At 36.4% G+C, this 23332-nt stretch overlaps 1 protein-coding gene across 2 annotated transcripts; it reads left to right on the top strand.

The window, feature by feature from the left end:
* The first annotated feature begins 139 nt into the window (after positions 1–139).
* On the top strand, positions 140–22901 carry LOC132696292 (ATP-binding cassette sub-family A member 2-like). Of its 2 annotated transcripts, XM_060661041.1 has the most exons (22): positions 140–728; positions 1191–1388; positions 1469–1722; positions 1776–2016; positions 4190–4363; positions 4425–4621; positions 5366–5603; positions 5798–5949; positions 6692–6847; positions 7345–7555; positions 8260–8515; positions 9090–9160; positions 9333–9353; positions 10550–10638; positions 12624–12855; positions 12911–13423; positions 17593–18428; positions 20677–20818; positions 20869–21112; positions 21658–21904; positions 21964–22132; positions 22308–22901. In XM_060661041.1, exons 1-21 carry the CDS (start codon positions 422–424, stop codon positions 22120–22122), a joined length of 4938 nt encoding a protein of 1645 aa, XP_060517024.1. In that variant the 5' UTR covers positions 140–421; the 3' UTR covers positions 22123–22132; positions 22308–22901. The 2 variants fall into 2 exon arrangements, with proteins under 2 accessions (XP_060517024.1, XP_060517032.1); XM_060661049.1 differs by lacking the exon at positions 9333–9353.
* The last annotated feature ends 431 nt before the right edge of the window (positions 22902–23332 follow it).

Genomic DNA, 23332 nt, shown 5'->3' with positions numbered 1-23332 from the left:
AGTAGGTGCGTGGATCGTACACACGATTCGAGCTCCCATGCAAGTCTTCCTCAACACCTTCTCGTCCGTGATTTTTGACGCCGTGTATACCAAGCATTAATCTAAGGGCGTGCTAGGTGTGAATCGTTCTTTATAGTTAACGGTGTTAACCTTATTTGACGTTTACGTCTGCGAATGGTGTGGTTTGTATGCGAGTTCATTGTGGGAATGTGGGTTATTTTGTTGTGCATTGTTACTTATCAAGTTTGCGGGGATTGACATATGGATGATAAACGTTACAAATAGATTAGGAAAGTAAAATAGATTAGTTGCTTGCCATGGGAGAGGCGAAAAGCTCGTAATTACTACCGACATAGGTAGATAATATAGTTTTAAATTGTTAGTAATTAACATTCTTGGTCACATCGTGGGCCCTCCCGAAATGAGTCTGCTTCAGCTAAAAGTGGTTTTGTGGAAGAATTTGATAATCCGCCGGAGACACTACTTTCTAACCCTATGTGAGGCCTTAGTACCCATATTGCTATTTCTATTGATTGCCTATGGTAGGAGTAAAATAAGCGGGCTGAACAAAACTGAAGTGAGCGATGTTACTTACAATGAAAAGATTGAGATCAATCCTACTTTTCAATCAATCAATGCAGAATCATTAGTACTTTACACTCCAAATGATTTTTACTTTGAAGACATTATGCACAGGATGCAAGAAAAGCTGGAACTAGTTAACAACAGTATGTATTTATATTTTTTAATTAATGTTAAGCATTTATTTATAAGGGTCTAATGTCCTTTTTTTAATGTTACCTCCAAATGGATAAAATCCTCTTCATATATATCTATTAAATTTTCAGTAATATTGTACAGCCGGCTTAAATTTTATCTATCATTTTTTGCACTCTTTCTTAAAAGTTCCTCATAAATACTGATAACTTTTACATTAACACAAAGGATTTTGTGTACGCCTGATAAGAGGTACTTATTAATTTTTTAAATTTTATCAGTATTAATAATAAATAATACTTAAAATACAGGGTAGTTCCTTAATACAACACATTTACATTAAGGTTAAGTTCACACAAAAACAATTCAATGAAATTTAAAATTTCCTGGTAGCTTTTAGGTCAAATCTAAATACATTGTTTATGTAAATGTTTTTTTTTTCTTTAGTGGTGCATAAAGATAAGCTGTTTCAGATATCCAAGGTTTTGCTTCAGTCAGTGATCTTTTACAAGATTATGCCAAAAATGTAAATAGTACAGTTATCTCCATAATATTCAAACCCCACAATAATGGCACTACCTTAGATTACACTGTAAGATGCCATGAACAGTTCTTTTCTTGGTCTACTGAAAAACTGTACATCAGTCCCTATAGATTTTCTCCAGGAGTAGGTAAGTACCCTACAATTGGTATTTAGACACCTGATATTTGCATGGTGACATAGAAGTTGATGTGTATATATATTCTTCAGGCAGCATTTACCTATGGAAAGGATTTCTCACCCTTCAAGCTGCGTTGGACGTATCATTTATTGAAAAAAGTGGTGGCAACAAGTTGAATGTCAAATTCAACACTTTAGAATTTCCTTATCCACCTTACAAAAGCGATTCCGGATTAATTTCCCTCTTTATGGACTTTTTACCACTCATTACTCTGTTCAGTTTTATTTTTGTTTGCCCGGCTGTGCTCAAGAGAGTGGTTGAGGAGAAGTATTCTGGAATTAAGGTATTCAACAAACCATGCATATAATTAACAAAACACAACTAACTCTTTTGCAGGAACTAATGAAAATGGTGGGCATGCGATCATGGATGCTGTGGCTGGGCTGGTTCTTGTACAGTATCATTCCAATGATACTCTCGGTGGCTGTCATTGTTTTCTTAATGAAAGTCGAAATATTTGGGTCAGGATACCCTTTGATAGAATATACTGATGGTACCATTCTGTTTGTTTTTCTGTTGTTGTATTGTGTCGCCGCCACCGTCTTTTGTTTCTTCATCAGCACCTTCTTTACCAAACGTAAGTGGTATCTATGGAATTCATCCTTCATCTAATCATATATCAAAATTTTTGGCCCTACATTTTTTAGTAGTTCAACTGCTTCAATGTAAGTGCAGTGTCAGTTGTTTGTGACACTTGACCAGTAATGTCAAATACAAATTAGGAGATTTAGTAAATATGGTTAATGCAAATGATGTAAAAAAAAGATATGTCCTTAATAAAAATAAAAGTTTTCCAAAATAAACACTATAATATAGGTTACCTCAAATTAAGGATTCATTGAAAATTTTTTAAGACTCATTTAGATTTGTGCCCATAAGAAGATGTACATTATCAGACTAGTTTAGAATACTTTTGTCATTCAACAAAGTTCAGACCTATTATTGGATTTTTTTTAGCCCTCGATAGTCATCAGTAATTTAATAATACATATTAACCATTGTGAACAAATAGTTTTGGTTAGCTTTACTATGTCCTACTTTCTAATATAACATTCTAGTATAAATTTACAAACATATAATTGAATATTGATCAATAGCCCCCATGTGATGGCATCTTCAGCATAGGCAGTCGTAGAGCACGCGCGTGGTGCTTTTGTTTTAATTAATTGCAAAAATAAAAAACAAACAGATCTAATGTAAAACTTTTTACAAATCTTCTGGATTATTCTTGCATCAGTTGTTTATAAATCAAACTCGCTGACGTTTCGTCAATCATTCTCTTGACTTCTTCAGAGGTAAACTGAAACTGCCTCGCGTTCTACTCTGTATCTGCTTATAACTGTTTACAGACCCGTAAAACTGTCTCAACTTGAGTCACGGAACCCAAAATTAAAACACCTTCATCTCTCTTCCCTCTAATAATTTCAAAATTAGAGATATTAAGCGTCCCCTCATAAAATACATTTCACCACAACGTTCCAAAGACAATGAGTCTGAAAGCAACTCCACACTTGCCACTGTTTCCTTCCTTTTAAAGCATCACTGACCTCATATCAAAAGTTCTTAAGAAATATCACGTCAATTGGTATTGGTATTGGTATTAAAGGGGGGCGCCCTCGCGGGCGTCCAAGCACTTAGGCCACCAGATGGGCCCGTTGTGCCCCCAGGCCGCTCTAGAGGGCGTCCAGAATGCCGCCCCTCCTGTAGAAGGTCAGCAACTCCTTTAGCCCAATACCGTGCACTGAGTCCGGATCGATCAGGGCCGTTCCGAAGACTCCCAATCTTGCCCATGTCAAGGCAGGGCACTCGGTGAGCAGATGATACGGGGTCTCCTCCCCTTCCATGCACCACCTACACTCCGGGTCGTCTATAATGCCTAGCAAACAGAGATGCCTCCTAAGCTTGCAATGTCCTGTGTAGGCCCCTGTTAGTGCTCTACACTCCCTTCTGGTCAGTCTAAGCAGCTCCCTGGTCCGAGGAAGGGCGGGCCCATCCATCATAAGCCTCGCCTGCCTCATTCCTGGAGCAACTCTCCAGCCCCCCGCGGCCCGGTCTCTCACGTCAAAACCAGATTTACCACTTATCCAAAAATCTCTCAACATCGTCGATCTGTCAAAGACAAAATTCTTTTTGAGATACCAGATGCATATGCGGCAAAGAATACATTGGAGAGACCGGACGAAAAATATTAACTAGGCTCAATGACCTTAACCTTAAGCCATGACAATGTGCATGCCCCTTCTTTAACTCAGCCCCCTTCAAATAAGGTACAAGCAGGTAGAATGCGAGCCAGTTTCAGTCAAGCTCTGAAGAAGCCAACAGGATGACTGGCGAAGCATCAGCAAGTTTGTAAACAACCAGTGCAGGAGATTTGTAAATAGTATTAAAGTAGTCTATTTGAAAAAAAAAAGATCGTTTTAATAAATAAAACATTTTTTTTTAAGTATTTGGGGTATGTTGTAATTTGAACTTGTTGTCTAAGGCTCATAAAATTGATTTTAAATTAAAACTCACCTCACCTTTGCAAAGAAAATTTTTGGTTTTTAATTGTCTTTATTAAAACTGTATTGGCATAGGAAATTCCACACAAATTTTTAAAAGATCAGTAGGCTTTGCAGCCGCAATTTTTTAAAAATAAAAAAAAAATTATCATCCAAAATAATTTTAAATTAAATATAAGAAAATTGGGTAGATCAGAAAACGCATACTTCATTGCCGTTATGACCGATAATTTTTTGTCTATTTTTTAGCCACTCTAGCTACACTGATCGGGTTATTAGTATGGATTTTGTCGTATTTCATACCAAAATATTTACTCGGCACTGATGGTACTACCCCGCGTTTGACGAAAACCTTGCTGCTGCTCTTTCCCAACATGGGCTTGTATTATGGCTACGCAACCATAGCAGTATTCGAGGAAAGAGGTGGGACAAAGTCGATATTAGAAACAAAGAATTTTCAGATTCAGCAGTATCCTCGTTTTAGAACTTGGGGTCCAGTGGTCCAATTGGCAAAAACCCAGCTCTGACAGTTCTAACGATATAACCATGCTTAACGTTTGCGTGATGCTCGTGGTGGACACCCTGATATATGCCTTGCTTACTCATTATGTGGATTTGGTCAATCCCGGAAAGTATGGCGTTCGCGAATCATATTTCTTCCCTTTAAATCCCTTGAAGAAGGTAATTAAGTTGGGTGTAAGAAGGAGGCTTGCATTAATGACAGTGGGACCCACAAAATGGAAAACAAGTTTTGCTACATATTTTTGTTCGATTTGTATTTCCTAGTCCCATCACATCGATATGTTGTTTTTTCCTTACTGATACCTTATACTTTAGTTACTGAATAGAATAAACAACATCGAGTAATCTTTTGCAAAAGTCGCCGGTAGAGAGCAGTTTAGTTATTTTTTGGTTCCAAATTTAAATTTAATAAAATTCACTTACAAAAACAAAATGCTTGTGCATCAGATTTTATCTAGGATAACCAACGACATTGTATTCAAAGTAAAAATACAATCCAACATAACATCGTTAAATGGAATCTAAAACGTTTATTGGTGGCTGGTGTAATGCTAGGGGCTGATGATGAATGAATTACACATTTGGATTAAACTATTATGTGTCTACAATTTGATACTCAATAATGGAATAAATTATTTTTTGCGGTTAGAATTTATGAAATATATCTGTTTTATTAGATAAATTATGAGATCTCTGAATCAATTCCTTTCATATTTAGACTTGGTGGCTCGCTTGTTGCTGTCATTATTGTTTGTCTCCGAAAACTGCAGCTGCACTTCGGTGCCTCTTGATCCCGAGGTTTCATTATATTATATTATTTCGCCAACCCTCCGATTAATCTTTTAATTTCTGATAATTGCAAATTCAACTTTCTGTCAAGTTATTTACTCCATTCTTCTACAGATGATCAGGAATTATTTCAATAAAGTGAACCACAGGAGCGACGTAGAAAGTGTCCACTTAGAGCATTTTGAGTCAGGCCGGGGGCTGAAAAAGGGTATCGAAGTGATCGGTCTGACAAAACGATTTTCGAGAAAGGTGGCCGTCAATTGTTTATCGATGGAAATTTATCAGGACCAAATTACAGTCCTGCTCGGTCATAACGGCGCAGGAAAGTCTACCACAATGGGCATGATTACAGGTAAACAATATGCCCGAAAAATTTGACCCCTCCCATATAATATGCGGATAAGAATATTTGGTTTTGGAATTCATCATATTATCATTATTATAATGATGAATTTGATTTGAGCAAATTTAGAAGTGAAAAATTATACTAAGCTCTCTTTAATTTCCTTTACACTTACATCCTTAACTATTTTATCTGTTTTCCAGGCATGATAAGCAAAACTGCGGGTCAGATTTTAATGAATGGTCATTGCGTAAATTCCCGTTCGCAATTGACCGAAACCATAGGCCTGTGTCCCCAACATAATCTCTTATTTAATGATCTGACCGTTTTTGAACACCTGAAATTTTTTGCAATGGTGAGTTTTTTTACTTAAATCCCTTTAATGTTTTTAATGCCTCTGCGTCATGCTTGCTATAAGTTTGGCAATAAAGCACGTATTAAGTGTCAACATAAATCTAGGTTCATTAATTAAACATGGCAATATTCCTAAGTAATAATAAAATTTTGTCTTCACATGTTTTTTGAGTAAATGCCAACTTGTTCCTATCAATATTCAATTCAATTTAATTCAATTATTCAATTCCTATTAATATTTATTCACTGTCTTCGAACGCTTTTTTTTTTCAGAAATATATTAATTCAAAGTACTTTTTTTGTGGTCTTAATATATATATATATATATATATATATATATATATATATATATATATATATATATATATATATATATATATATATATATATATATATATATATATATATATATATATATATATATATATATCGGTAAATCAGCTGACGTCATTAAAAAGAAAGAGAAATAAAATAAGAGTACAATGTTTACCAGTTTGAAGAAAATAAAGGTGAATGTCTAAAATCAGTTTGTTGCTGTTAAGGTGACATTGGTGGATTAACTGAATTTCATAATTAGCAGTTAAGATTTTGCCTCGTTATTTTTCACATAATTGCGAAATGAAACATTCGACACGAACACCCAAGTGAACTGAACTGTACTTGCAAAGAAATGTTTTCACCGTAGATAATTTTAATTAAAAAAAAATTAGAGTTTCCGCTTTAACATTCCTTTATTTATCCAGCTAAAAGGTAGGAGCTCCGCCGAAGCTGAAGAAGAAATCAACGATCTGCTACAAAAACTGAATCTGGAAGGGAAAGCCAACAGCTTAGCCCATACTTTGTCCGGCGGTATGAAACGGAAGTTGTGCCTTGGCATGGCTATCGTCGGCGGTTCGAAAGTAAGTTATATATATTTATATATAATTGTACTTCCTATATATTGTGTACACCATTTTTTCAAATTTTTTATTTTTGACGTTCAGAGTTATCAAAGTCTATCGCAGTTACCTAACCACAACCACATCATGTGATCAAATTCGTACCACTCTCTTTGGTCCTGTCCTCTTATGTTATTAAGGAGGAGTTGTGGTTTTGCCAACACTTTTTACCTCCCTCTCCTAAAAGCTATACTCTATACTTGTCATGGGCAGTTTGCCCATGAGTACTGCGCAACTGGGCGGAAAATTACTACGGGTCTGCCCTTCTCCTGCATTTGTTGTCGTTGACAACCCTTGTGAAAAGGAGGCGCGACGTTGATAGCGCTGGAATTTGAATCCTTAACTCCTGAATTTTGGCTGAGTCTCCCAAAACTAACCAAAACTGTTTTCCGAGTGCAACGATGCAACTAAATATTGAAGCTTAATGGTTTTCTTTCTTGGTTTGCTTACTTCACTAGATATTAATTTTGGACGAACCATCGTCCGGTATGGATCCTGAGTCTCGCAGGCATCTCTGGGACCTGCTGCTGGGTTGGAGGAATAAGAAGACGATCCTGATAACCACGCATTTTATGGAAGAGGCCGATGCCCTTGGCGACTGGATAGCGATCATGAACGACGGCCGACTGCGCTGCTTCGGAACGCCCATGTTTCTGAAAAGGAAATACGGTTGGTGGTTTTATCAGTGCAATGTTGGTATTTAACCGGTAGATGTAGATATGGCGGTCACACGGTCGCGGTGAACAGTTTGTTGCAACTTTAAAAATTGTTTTTTAGGATTGAGATTAGATTTGATTAGTTTAGGTCAAGATTAGGTTAGGATTGGGTTATTTTAGGTTAGGATTAGGTTAGTTTAGGTTAGGATTTCTTTAGTTATGAAATCTCAGGGTTGATGGTAAATCTGTAAAGGAATTAACCGCGGTCCGAATTAGAGCCAAGACAGGCAATTTTACGGATTGTCCTCTGAAATTTTAGGACCTCAGTATTATTTTGTCTGAATCTCCGTTTCACAATTTCAAAAAAGAAATGGTAGTTTGCTTGTCATTTGTTTTATGCCATTTGCAATTTAAATAGGACTCTGTGTTTCTATTTCTATATGTTTTGAAAATTTTTATTTTGATATTGTTTCGGAGGATGTCGTCTGGTTTCTGTTTTTTGCAAAAACCATGTTTAAGACACTTATTGACCAAGCAGGTTATAAAAATTATTATCTAATGCGAGCGCATTTTGTGTAAAAAGTATTTTTCCTCAAATGTTTGGCGGGTATCGTATGCGCGTCAAATAGTTTATATGCCAGAGAGCAACTGGCGAAGCTATAAATCATGGTGTTCTAAAGATGGAAGTGAACATTAACTATAATACATATGTTGCAGAGACCGGCTATCATTTGTCGTTGCTTCTGCAAGACACGCGAGACGATGGCGACACCGTCTTGCAAATCAAAACGCATCTGGAAAGGTTCGTCCCTGAAGCGAAGTGCAAAAGCGTCGACGGCAACGAGATGGTGTTCGTTCTCCCGTTTGGGATCAACTACAAAGAACTGTTCGAATTCCTCGAGGAGCACAAGGACGAATTCAAAATTGAGAAAATATCAATGACCACCACCACGTTGGAAGATGTCTTCCTGAAGTAAGTCTGCGGTACAGAACGCGTCGGCAATTCGTCTCGTAATTGAGCGCTATGGATACCATGTACTAAGCAGTAAATCCCAAAATTCTTAAATCTGGGAAATTGCTTTGCTGTATGAACAATTGCTTTAGTGACTAAAGACAGAAAACATGCATCTTCAGCAGAACATCTGCCTCCATTTCCAAGAATTGGACCTCAGGAAGATTAAAATTACATTTGGCATCATAGGAAAGTTTTGCTCAAGGCTTTATAACAAAAGAAAATGATCTATTGCGACTGTCTCCATAGCTTTTTCTAGGTTCGTTTCTCTAATTAGACTCCACGGCTTCGATAATGGCTCCTATACTGTGTTCTAGTGCGGTTGTCTCTGCTTGCTAGCATTTTTTAGAATTTAAATTTTTATTTTTGTCCTGGGTTCACATATTCCAGCTCTTACTCCTTGAGTTTTTGAGCCGTCTGTGGACCAGATTATTTCTGCCCTTATTGGGTTGCCATTTTGGAGGAGTAACTAAATAATGCTATTAGTTTAGGTATATTTAGTCTGTGGATGCTGCAAACCGGCATTTTGTTTCAGCACTAATAAAACGGAAGAGGGCAAAGCTAAGGCCGAAAGTGACAACGAGAGCCTTTGTTCGAGCGCCCAAGGTATGTATTTTAGTTGCTTGTCGTGCCGTTTTCGTAGAATTTCGTACGCATGCGTGGGTTCGGTGAAAAATTTTTGCTAGCGCAAAGTCCCTTTTGAAAACGTAACCGATTATATTTAATTTGTTTATTTTTTATGTGTTAATTGCGTATTTCTGTTTCGCCATGTCCGCAGCGATGGAAGGACAGTGTAAAGGTAAAAAAAAAACACTCGGTGGAAGGACGCTTAACATTTAATGTCACGTTCTTATATAAATCCTTTTTTTCTTTGCACATTATAGGGTGGTGACAGTGACTTTATATATCCTATTGATACAATCCCTAAAATAACTAGCAACCCAACTCGGAAAAAAAAAGAACATAAAACACTGTTTTGGCGATGGAATGAGACGAGGATAAACTTCTTAAAATTATTTTTGTTATTTGCAAAAAGCGATTTTCAAACGGAAAACATTGAACCCTTATTTCTATTTCTATACCGCTTAATACCCGAAATAAAAGTTTTTGTGTATTTCTAGTTTTTTTTTGGATAATAAAGTCATTGCCTGGCATAAACAGCACGAGAAATTTCAAATGAATTTAATTAAAATAAATTGTCAGTTCTGATTGATTAATGCTAAATGACGACCGCAAACATATATCGGAATTATACCTATTTGTAATTCGCTGGTTTTTACAACTTACAGGTTGCCAATCGACTTTTCAAAATAATTTTCCACAAGTTAGCAAACAACTGTTTTTGACTGACAGTGTTGTCAAGTCTGTTGGGATAATATGCGAAAATAAACAAAAATGAGGTTATTACAAATGGGTATAAGTTTAACTTTATCTCTTTGCACCGTATATAATTAATTCACTACGGTTCTCTGCTGTTAATCAAAAGCAAGGATATTTTTCGCCCTTTCTTTGCACCGTGTATAATTAATTCACTACGGTTCTCTGCTATTAATCAAAAGCAAGGATATTTTTCGCCCTTTTCCAACACGAATTTGCAAAAAATGTGGATACTTTAAATTTTCCAAAAATATTTCTTGCATGCATTACAAAGGTGCTTGGGGTAAGAGACCCAAATTCAGTGTAAATAGACCATTTTAATGATTTTTTTGTATATTGCGTGGTTTCTAAACCATACTCTTCTAATTAAACAGAAAAATTCACATGTGTCAAAAATAATTCAAGAACTCTCCAAATACTTAACCGAAATGTCAAATTATTTAATCAATAACGAAAATTAAATGAAACAATTACGTTCACTATTAGGGTTTTTCCCAAAATATGAATAATGGACAATCCTTAAATAAATTTTTAGTTATTTTTCTGCTCAGGTTGTTTGGAAATCACACTGTATACGTAAGCGTAACCAAAAATGTGACGATGTTTTCTAAATTTAAGGAGACACAAACTATTATTTGACGTTCAGAGCGCTGCGAGAAAAACGCCTCTATTTCTTCAAAAAAAAGTATTTGACCTATCTAGTGCCGGTAAGTGTGTAAAATAAATTACCAGCCTTAATTCCTCTCCATCCCTGCTACAATCTGAAAAAACAGTTTTTGTTTAAGTTTCACTTACCAAACACAGTTTTCAAGCAAATCCACAGATATTTGATATACCCTAGCTAAACTTTGATATTTCAAAGAAACTTCCACAGGCTACTGTAATGCTATTTACAAAATTTCTGGATTCCTCCTGGGTCGGTTGTGGTTAAATCTAACTTCATGACGTTTTGCCAATCATCCTGTTGGCTTCTTCAGAGCTTAACTGAAACTGGTTCGCATTTTACTCTGTACCTGCTGATATCAAGTTTGACGGGGGGCGGTGCTAAATGAGGGGCATAAACATCGTCTCGGATGACTGATATCCATATTGGTGACAGGTAAAGACCTGAGTCGCGGTAGATTTCTATAGATTCTAGCATTTTTCGTTGGTAGAAGAATTGATTACATGCATGAATTTTGATGAGTTTATTTGTCTCCAACCACTGTGATAAATGTATCATCGCACCAATTGTACGACCCGGAAAAATCAGTTCTTGCAAAAGGTTCCAACTTCATCTTTACCCCACGTATTATCCCAGAGAGGAAATCATTTCAAATGTTGAGTCTATGCTAAACATCCACCATCTCAAAAATCAAAACCTCCTAAATCAAATAATCCACAAGGCTGAATGCATTGCTCTAAAATCTAATCCCGACACCATAGTTCTAAAAGCACATAAACGAAATGCTACGGTGATGATGAAAACAAATGAGTATCAGGAAAAGATTCAAGATATTATTACAAATATATCATATCCTCAACTTAAAAAAGATCCTACATCATCTAGGGAACGTAACCTTAAATGTGTTATTAAGGCTTCTTCTCTATCAGACTCCGTGACAAAAGTCTCACTCTAAAATTCCTCGTCTCTACGGACTCCATAAGATTCACAAACCAACATTACTCTTTCGACCTATTGTTGGAATCATTGGTTCTCCAGTATATTCTCTGACTGATAGTTTCGTACTTCACTTCATGGCACAGTTAAACAGAAACTATCAACATCATTTCAGATATATTAAAATCCGAGAATCTAATACCAAACATATTTTGGAACATATTTTTCTTATAACGGTCGAATTTTCGAGCAAACGTCGGGAACAGCTATGGGTCATCGCGAATGTATTTAACCAAAACCAAAATTATGTAACTGCTACGTCGATGATACTTTTTTATTATTTGGCCTCATGGTCAAGAATCCCTAGTAAATTTTCTTAGACATTTAAACTCTATACATCTTAACATTCGTTTTACCATCAACCTAAGATTGGGTCATTGTGTTTAAAGAAAACCTATGCACACAGACCGATACCATAACGTATTCTCACATCACCATCCGGCGCAAAAATTATCGGTTATCAACTTTCTTGTTTACAGAGTCGTAAAACTATCTCAGTCCTAGTCATTAAACCTAGAATTAAAACGCCTCACCTCTACTCTTCTCTCTAATAATTACCACGTTAAAGATATTAAGCGTTCCATCACAAAATATACTTCACCACAACCTTACAATAGCAATGAGTCCGAAAGCAATCTCATACTTGTCACTGTTGTCCTTCCTTACATTCAAAACATCACTGACCACATATCAAAAGTTCTTAAGAACCAAAACCAGATTTACCACATTTGAGATGCAAGGGAGTTTACAGCATTCCATGCATTTGCGACAAGGAATACATTGGAGAACACGAAAGATCCTTAAAACAAATAAACTCAACAGCAGTTGCCGAACATAATGATGAAACCAGACATAAATTTTATTATGAGTTCGACTCAACAACAACATGAGATGAATCTAGAAGTTTTGTAAATAGTAGACTTAGATCCTTTTCAAATTGAAATATGAAAAATAGTTACCATAACCCCCTCTTACATAAATATTTAAGCTTATTGTATGTGCGTTATGTTACGTTATATGTTTCCGTTTTAGTTCCTCACTTCTCTGGTGTTCCTCATCTTGTGCATATACCTAGGCGAGTCTGTCACTCATTCCTCCATTAGCGACGGCCCCCTGCTCAAAATGAAACTAGACACTTACGGTCGCACCCGCGTAGTATTCAACGCTACGTACGACTCTGAAGTCGCCCGGATTGCACAGCACTATCGTCGGCTAGTATTCGCTGCTGGTAGCGAGTTAGCAGAAGTCAATGACACCTCTCAAGGTACAATAACCATCCTTAGAACACCATCCAATCTATAACGTTCTTCGCGTTTCAGCCGTTATCAACGAAGGTATCAACAACATTGCGTTCTACAGACGGCATATGGTGGTGGGGGCGGAGCTAAAATCAGGCAGCGCCGGCGGTATCGAAACCGTCGCGCTATACAACAACCTGGCTTTGCACGCCGCGCCCATCTCTTTGAATCTGATCACCAACGCGTTGGCCAAATCGCGCTTGGGGCCTCAATATTCGATTTCGATGAGCAATTGGCCGCTCGAGAGGATACGCGACACCAACTCGCCGAAGGAACTGTCAGAAGTTCAGCTCGGCTTGTTGTGGTTGGTGATTCTGCCGATCGGCGTGCTCTTCTTCCTAGGCAGTTTCATTTTCTTCCCGCACATGGAGCTGTCGACGAATTTTACCCAGTTGCAGTTCATGTGCGGCGTTTCGCCTTTCCTCTACTGGCTGGTGAACTATGCCTGTGACTTTGCGCTGTTCGCTACGTTCGCGCTAGTCATGGCCATGTTCAATTTGATTTGGACGCCGTTCCGGGGCTTTGAAGAAATGGGTAAATGTTTTTTTTTTTCACTTCAAGCGTCAGGGAGTGATTTGATTGAAATGAGATCATATAATATAAATAAATCTCAGGGTCGCGGAGCAAATGGTAAAAATACTCGTTATAACCGCGCTACCAGAAAAAATGGCTCCAAAGTTTTGGTATAGTGTTGTGTCACTAGCGATAAGGCAGACACTAAAGTTTGCGGTGATGCCGAGGTTCTCGATTCATTTTAGCTCATAAAGTTTTATACAAAATTTAGTATGTTGCAGCCCTTTACTTTCTGCTCAAATCTCTGTGCAGTTTTAGAGATAACATCGCCAAAGGGGTACAAAGGGGTATTTTAGTAAATTTCGTATGATTTTAACAATATCCCATTAAAAATAAAAACCGTATTTTTTTGACAAAATTGCTACGAGAGAATTTCGCTTATCATATGGTGTCATTATGGACCAATGTTCGGTATCTTGAAACCAAAAGGTCAGATTTAAAATTAATTTTTTCCGGCGGTACGTGGTGAATTATTGCACAAATCTACAAAATTAAACATTTTGACAGATGTTTTTATTTTGAAAACTGATTTTATTTAATTTTGGTAGGCTGACTTCAAAAATGCTATGCATTTATTTGTATCACGTAAGATTTTTTTTGCAAATATTAAAGAAAAAAAAAACGATATTTGTAAAATAATTTATTTTTTTATTCAGAAAAAAAGTGGAATCCCTTTGACGTTTTCTAGTTCTTTTGGGGTAGTAGATATCAGTACATCTGGTTCATGAGGAACTGGTTGAATATCAGGGTCGAGATTGGGATACACAATTTGTTTCTTATTTTTTCGGTGGAATCCTTGAACATTACATGAAAAAAAAAGAAAAAACAATCATCACTGTGATGTCGGGACTCTCGCCATACCATATGAACACCAAAGCTTTAAAATTTCTTCCTACCGTTTTGCCAGTTTCTTAATGCTTCAACGCAAGCGGAAGAAACAGTATGAGGAGCCCAGAACATGTCTTGGTCGCCAATTTTTCCGACCAAAATTATCGTGGTTTACATTTTTCACAAAAGATGTTATAGTTTGCCTTTGCTTTACTACGACATAACTACCACAGATATACCAAAAGTTATTTGTATTGTTCACACAATGTCTTTCCATATTTATACGTTCTAGAACGCTAGAAATACGCAACAACAAAGACAATAGCCGCGAACACCAAACTGCGCATAAGCAGGTTTCAACGCTGTATTGACGCTTCTGCGCCAACTCTGTTGCTTTGCGAAAAAATCTAATATTATCCAGTGTTGCCAAATCACATTTAATTTCATAAAAATCAAAATAACATTTTTCAGATATTGCGCGCTATAAAAAATGACGTGATAGAGCAAAAATATGGTGTTTTTTGGAAAAAGGCCCCCAAAAATGTACAAATTAGCAAACAGCTTTCAAACATCACAACATCATGTAGACGTATGTTAATAGTGTTTAAGGTTACTGAATATATTTTAGTAACCTAAATAAAAAATGCATATTGCTAAATTTGTTGATAGTTTTTTAAATATTTTAGGTTCATCAACATTTAGAAAAGAAAATAATAGTCTTTTATAGTATGTAGAATAGAATGATGTTTATTTAGCTCTTGACTTGTATATACAATTTACGGTGTTACACTTTTGCCAAAAGATGCGTATAAACCACTAAGTAGTAAAAAAGCAAGTATGGCTTAGATGAATATTTTGGTCATTAGTTTCTATAATCCAAAGATTGTGTTTTGTGAAGTATGGATAAATCATAATAGGCATTATTACGTTACACCGTCCGAACAATATTTTGTGTTATTTTTATTTAGCCATCAATATATTGAATTATAATAAAATAAACCTCTATATAAATATTTTGGTTTACCTTTTATAAAAAGTCAATTTCACCTTAAGCAACATTGTTGCATAACAATTTTGTCAAAAAAGGAAGGTTTTTATTTATAATGGGCTATTGTTAAAATTATTTTACTTGTCCAATGACTACAACGTAAAAAATTTTTTAGGAAGGAGAAACTGAGTAAAAAAGTGAAAATTAAAATGATCATTAGTTTAATTAATCCAAATTACGAAAGAAACTGAGTCACACGTGTAACTGCTTTTTTTTCAAAACTGCAAAAGGTTCTTGCTTTTAATGAAATCATTAATTCACTCCTAAACTGAGTATTTTCAAAAAAAGTTCCATTAAAAATTTCTACAACATGTAATCCAGCGAGTTACAGTAGCATCCTACAGTTGTATCAAATAACTTCAGTTCATCGTGACTTTTTTTACCATACCAGCTTCAAATAAAACTCTTGTCTGTGTTGTCTTCACAAACAAAATTTCTCACAAATTTTTATTTACAACCAAACAATAGGTGCGTTTAAGCAACAAGTATTTATCTATACTAATCATTCGGCAACATCTAGTTGCTTTATCGGTATCGCGCTTGTCAGTCTGATCCTATTCTTCGAAGAAAATGTATTATGTCATATCAATAACACCCTGTATATTGGAAATGAAATAGTTGGGTTATAATCGAGCTTCTGAAAATATTTCTCAGTATCAGAAGGTTTGTGGGATGCAGACAGAACAGACGTATTTAATGAATTTTCTGTTGTACAACTTACGTCTAAGTCAATAAGACCGCAGATCACATGTGCTGTTACCTTAGAATGTATGAACGACAATTCTCTCAGGAGGTTTTATTATTCTTCCAAACCTGATCGACTTCAACGTCGGACTTGAAACCTCTTTCATCGTGTCAAGTTTAATTTTTCATCCTTTAAAACTCTGGTATTTTCTCAATCACGGCCTTTTCCAGAATTTCTTTTTAATATGTCTTGATTGGATTCAGTAATTTCTAATAGATGTAATCCTTGGATTGTTCTGAGAACTGACAACCGGACTTGAATTTCTCTTGTCCCTTATTAACTAATTTTTTGATGTTTTAATTTTCACTTTTTAAGAGCCAGTTGACTCAAGTATTCAGTACGTAATGTTTTGAACTGAGGTGGCTTTTACTTGATGAAAATCCATTTATCAAAATAAATAAGAACTAAAAGTTCAGATTTTCACGAAATTATTTATTATGGCATGACAATTGTTTCGACAACACCGTGTCTTTATCAAATGTGACATTTGATGAAGACATGGTGTTGTCGAAACAATTGTCATGTCATAATATATAATTTTGTGAAAATCTGAAGTTTTAGTTCTTATTTATTTTGACGTAATCTTTTTGTTAGATTTTCTTTAAGAAGCATTTTGTATTTAAATCTCATTCTGAACTCTGATCAATATCGGGTGTTCCTACTCTTGTTGATTTCACAGAGAAAGACTGCGTTAGAGTTGCATGTTCATTACTCTCTGTATTATTTCGTTTTTTTCTTTTTTTTTAATTTTATTTAGAAGCTTCTTAATTTTGGGCTTATTTAGTTTATTACACTACTAGTCGTTTGACGTATCCATTTTGTGATAATGATGATCCTAGAGGATGAGACTCCACCACGCCTGCGCAAGTAATTGTGTGCAGGTGAAAAAGAACTATTTTTGGTGTGTAAACGAGAGCTTTCTCGCGTGCGGTGTGCGTTCGGTAGAGACCATTATTTTAATCAAAAACCCTTAAAAAAACACTTAAGCTAAAATTCGCATATGCAAGGAATTAAAGTTCTTTCCAAAGGGTAAGTCCCTTTCCATGTGGCTATATCAGTGTTACGCGCTTCATTTAACTTGAATTAACTCATCCAATAGAACAGCTATCGGGGTGAAACACTGACTGATACGCATATGATTATATGTAGGCTGTATTCACTCCTGCTTTACAGTCACTCAAAATTGTTTTGAACTCTTCATAGATTAAAGCTGATTTTCCTAATACTTTTTTTAGAAGCAGTTTTATCAGCCGGATCATCCTCTCCACTAATCAAATCGAATCAAAGTTTGTGCCAATGTATTTCTAAAAACGCGGCCCATACCTTTGTACTTCCTCACATAAATCGATCTTTGGAAAGTAACTTGGTGTTATTTTTTTTAGGAGCTGGAAAGTTTGTTGTTTTTTTCACAATAAAGAGTCAAATATATTCACGCAATTTTGTATCAACGTTGCTCAATTTTCAACACCAACCTGTCCCTTAGCTGATATGACGCCCTCTATATTTCAGTCGCGCTGTTTCTGCTGCTCGTGTTGTACGGCGCGTCGGGCATACCGTTCGCCTACCTCTTCAGCAGGAAAAAATCATCGTCAGGCGCGTTCGCCGTGTTCATCATATCGGGCCTCATACTCGGCGTAACCCTCACGATGATCGTGATCGTGCTGAACGAGTCCGGCGACGAGCACTACATGCGGATGGGTCGAGTTTTCGAGGCAATTTTCCTCACGTTTTCGCCCCAGTTCGTGATCACCTATTTCGGCGTCGCATACTCGCGCAAAGCGATCAACAACTACAACTTGGCGCATATGCCGCGCGAAAAATTGAACGCCGTTTGCTTCAACGACCCCAACCCGTGCTGCTACGCGGGGAGCTCATCTTCCGAGTCGTGCGCTCGCTACAAACAGTATTGGGGAGTGTTTGGTGCCGATTTCGCTTACGTCCTACTCGGAGCCGCGATTTATTTTTTGGTCAACGTCGCACTGCACAGTTACTGGTACAAGAAACGCAAGAACGACGTGGTGCAAGGGTGGTACTCGTTGAAAAACATTATTCAAGGCACGGCAAGTTCGGAGCGCTGCTCCGAACTTGAGAAACTGTGTTTGGACGAAACGGGCGACGACGGCAACGAGATGGGCACGCTGAGGGTGAAGAAACTGAAGAAGCGTTACTCGGGCCGGGACGTGGTGCGAAACGTCCACTTTAATTTGAGGAAGGGCGAGTGCATGGGCATATTGGGCGTGAACGGAGCTGGCAAGACGACCACGTTCCGTATGCTCACGAGGGAGGAGGTCAAGGACGAGGGATCGATCGTGGCCGACGGGAGGATTAACGTCGACCAGAATGAGGTATGGTCTGTTCATAGATATAAGAAAGTGACCAATTGCTTTCGAATGGGATTATCCAAGGGTGGTCATTAACATACAATGCAACAAGATTATTACCTAAAGGTTCGTAATTTAAATTCAGGTAAAATGGTGGTCCGTAATAGAAAATAATTTTATACTTACCTGTGTTTAATGTTCTTTGGTTTGGTATACTACTCAGTTTAAGTTTATTAGTAATCATTCTTATTTCGTGTGTAATACAGCTTGTATTGAATCGTGTGCGAATTATGCAAAATATGTGCGAGTCAGGAGATGCTCCCGCCCAAATGTAGAAAACACTATTCTATTGAGACTAAGGAAGTTATAAACAATGTTTATTTGACTCTCATTGAACGTGGTGCCAGCAAGCAAGCATCTTTAGAAGAAACGGCCGCATTGACGAAAATTCCAACATCAACTGTATGGAAAATTGTGAATAATCCCATTTCAGCGAGGAAAAAAAGAAGCGATGCTGACATTTTCTCGAGGGTAGATGAAAGTGATCAAGATATAATACGGCGTAAAATTGACCAGTTATATGAGGAACAAAGCGTGCCTACATTAGAACCGTCATTTTTGGCGTAAAATGTTAACTATATCAGACCCTTGAAATATGTTTAGAATTTTTCTTAGGACCCCAAAGAGCAATAATATATAGGGTGGTTCGTGTAAAATAAGAAAGTTCACACCCATTTCCGGTATATTAGGAAAAGCCAAAACATTAAACATTAGTTTAATTCCAGATTTACAAAGTTTTGCTACTTATGGTTTACCCAAAGTAGATTAACAAATTTTCCCGTGGGACATCCTATTTAAGTAATAGTTTTTTTTTTAACGATCTATTTAAAAGTGGTTTAAAAATGTTCTGTAAATTAAAAAAGTAGTTTCTTTAAATCATTTACTATAAAAAATGAGGTAAACAAATTATAAATTTAAATTAGAATTTCAAAAAGTAAAGATTAAATTTTTGTTGAACCTAAAAATTGTGCATCCCTTAAAAATCAACTATTTTATTTTCCATTGGAAAATAACAAGCTCATAAAAACGTAAAAAGGAAGCCATCATTAAACCATTTTATTTATATGAAAAAATATGTGTGTTTATTATTATATTGAAGAATTGATTTTAATAATATTAAATTTCAAATTTAAACCAGTAGGAAAAATTTTTCAATGTTCTCTCCTGAAATTAAAAAAAGATTAAATTTCGCACAAAATTTTTGCAGATAAAGACAAATGTTTAAAAGCTTTCATAAATTGATTTAAAATGTCCATATGAGGCAGATTGGTGACACTCATAATTCAACAAACAAAGATATGACATTGACGTCACGCGTATTGCTAACGAAATCTCGTTGTTTGTGTTGCATTTTTTCGGTCTTCGTAAAATTTTAGTGCTTTTTTGTGGTTTGGATTAATTTTTTTTTATCAAAATAAGATTACTGATCCTCCTCTGGCAAGGTTTGGACAATGAAATATGAGAAATATACTATTGTTAATCCAAATGCCATAAAAGTCGTTTAATTTCTTCTCCCGCCGTAAACATGATACATGTTTGTTGTATATTATGGTATATTGCAAGCAACTCTTTGCAATGACTACTAAGATTCATTTTAGCCCATAAACTCTCCGTTCTAGCAAAAAAAAAGTGTTTACTTTTCAGACTCTTGTTCATAATTCCCATTTTATTCCCTTTTCAACTTAAGATCATCTTAAAAGCACTTCGATTTTTTGTTAATCGCTAATAAAATTATACCTTATCCATTATTGTGATATCAAAACTTAATTTTAAATACGTACTCCAAAAATCTTAGTTTGATAAGTGCAAATGCCTTTAATCAAATTCGCTACCTATTTTTACATTATTTACATTAACTTAATTAAATCTTATAATACATTTTGTAAAGCAAAGCGTAACGAACTTTTGATATGTTCCTGCATATTTGGTTTCTACAAATATAATAGCTGCTTGCTTTTTATCCTAAACAATTGCAATTAACAAACTTTAGCAATTGTACTGTAAACAACTATAACTTCCCATAAGTACTCTATGTGAAATTCCAATTGTTAGCTGAGCGTGACGTCATGTGCACGCTGGACGAATTTAAAACGGCGACCTGTAATATCTATGTTTGTTATATCATGCGTGACACTGTACGATATAATATCCGGTTCGTAGGACTAAATTATTACAAATATTCGGAAGACCCAATGTTCTCGCTTTCTTACAGTACTTAAAAAGATTGGGATATTGTCCTCAAACCGACGCTCTAAACTATGCCCTGACGGGGCGCGAAATCCTCAGGATCATGGCGATGCTCAGGGGCATAAAGCAGCCGGAACAGGAAGTGAAAAATTTCCTGAACATATTCGGTAAGTGACCAATAGGAATCTTCTTCGCGTTTAACGCGTCGAAATTACAGACCTGGACGCGGTAGCCGACGTACCTTGCGGATACTATAGCGGCGGTAATAAGCGGAAGCTGAGCTTCGCGGTAGCCATTATTGGTTTGCCGGATTTCGTGTTGCTCGACGAGCCCACCAACGGCGTCGATCCGTCGACGCGACGCAAATTCTGGAGTCTAATCAACACGATTAAAAAGAAGAAGAACACGTCATTTATACTGACGTCACACAGCATGGTTGAGTGCGAAGCGCTATGCAACGAGTTAGTATCTCAGTTTTGAGTTTTATTTTTCTTCTTTGCTCTTTCAGCTTCGCTGAATTTTTTCTTTTCTCTCCAATTTTTTGTTCACAAAGGAAACTAGTAACTAGTAGTTTCCTTTCCTTAATTTTATTTGGCGAAGCTTCTTGTTATTTTTGCTCGCAGCTGATGGTATTAAACTGGTTTGGTTTTCTTTTTTTTTTCTCAATTTTCAATCTACCACCACAATCTTCCTATACTGATAGATAATGAACCGTTTTTTTGCTCTCCTCTTAAAGCTAATGTTGCATCAGGGTTTTCGGTGGTCTGTGATGTTCATATTCTATGGTCTTGAGAGGTTAGAATGTGGGACTTTCGGCCCGGTATCTCGCGCGCTTATGTCCGAATCTCATGACGCAGATTAAATAAAGGACTTTTAGTGGAGTTCTCTTTTATTACAAAAAGCCTCCAACACGACAGCTAACTACTTCTTTTTTACTATTTACAAATTCCTCCTGCATCGGCTGTTGATAAATCGAACTTCTCTTTGTAACCTTTGTTTCCAACAGCCTGAAAATAATGAAGCAGGGTACGATCGAAAGACAGGGCACAATATCGAAGCTGAAAGAAGAGATCGGCGGGTTCAGCATCAAACTGAAGCTGAAGCACGGTCAAACGGAAACGTTAGCGGCGAGGGATCGCGATGAAGTCGACGGCTTAGTGGGACAACAAGAGGCACCGCAACGCCGAAGCGTAGAAGAGCTGAAGGCGGACTTGATGAAACGTTACAGCGGCCAAATTAAAGACGAACATTCGGTACGATTATGAACCGGGCGCCGTTGCATCATATATAAGATTCTCGTTGCGTTTTTTAGGGTTTGATCCATTACTATATTGAGAGCAGGACGAAAAGGTGGTCGGATTTATTTAGGGAGGTCGAGGAGCTGAAAAGCGCTTACCCAGAACTGATTGAAGACTATTCGATTAGTGAGGCGTCCCTGGAGGACGTGTTTCTTACTGTCGCACGATCTTAGCACCAAAAAGGTGGGAGTTTGCGTATTTATTTTTCTTCTCTTTTTTTCCTGTTTATTCTGGGTTTTAAGACGTATCTGGCAACGTTGGTCGAAACGAACATATGGTTATGGTTCATTTCAAGCAATATTAGTTTATTTTGTGAAACATTTTTGAATATTCGGATTTTTTTCTATTTTTTTTTCAGGTTATACTTAGATTTAGAAGCATAGTGTATGTGCTGGGTTTTCACACGAATATCTCTATTCAACGAAGCCAATAGCACAGATCACAGTCAACAACACTTTTTGGCATCAATAGGTAGCAGTAATGTTGGATCTCTCGTAGAAGGTATTGGCATGACCCAATAGAATGAGCGATTTTTTTAGAAAATGCAAAAGAAGCAACACAAAAATTAAAAAAATAGCAAAGCAAAAAATTCTATATAAGGAAATTTTAGCTTCTTTGATGTGATAAGAGGTGGTATTTTTCCTTTGTATTGTATTGCTGGCAAAAAACACATGCCATGCAAAAACGGAATTTCCTGATTATTTTCATTGTTTAAATTTGAAAGGTCAAATCCACATATTTTTGCAAAAAAAAAACTCGCCTTCAAACCCAATACCGAATTCGCAGTTCTTTTTCCGTTATTGCTGATAGTCTGCAGGTGGTAATGGTCAATGGTCAATATGTAAAAATTGTTCATTACAAGTAATAATATTATGAATTTTCGCGGCAGGTAGATTACGCCCCGCAATTTTTTACAAATGTATATTTTTTTATCGCTTAATAAAATGAAATCCGAACATTGACAAGGTTTTATTTCAACCAGATTTTCCTACAAGTGGACTGTTTAAAATATTTTTTGTTTAAGTTTTAGGTTATAAGTTTACGTTTTACTATTTTACAGAATTAAATATTTACGTAGTGCTCTGGTATTTTATCGATAAAGAACGTCGACAAATCTAAATTCTGGTAAATGGCTTCCCAAAAATGTGTTTGTTCCGAACATTTTACAGAATAAGATTTTAAGAAAAGGCAGCCTGATATTGAATTAGAACCCGCAATAAAATGCTTTTTGCGATAAGGTTTATAAGGATTAAGTATTCAAACGAAAAGTCAGAGAAACAACCGATAAAAGTGAAACGAAAAATTCTTTATTTTTATTCTTGTATGATAGATGAAACCTGAAACTCTCTCGTTCCAGTGTACGATACTGTTTAAACCAAATTG

The sequence above is a fragment of the Cylas formicarius genome, unplaced genomic scaffold, assembly GCF_029955315.1.
Source record: "Cylas formicarius isolate icCylForm1 unplaced genomic scaffold, icCylForm1.1 PGA_scaffold_10__41_contigs__length_53128322, whole genome shotgun sequence".
In the NCBI taxonomy this organism is placed as follows: Eukaryota; Metazoa; Arthropoda; class Insecta; order Coleoptera; family Brentidae; genus Cylas; species Cylas formicarius.
Note: the sequence above shows the minus strand (reverse complement) of the source record. Positions and strands in the feature narration are given on the sequence as shown.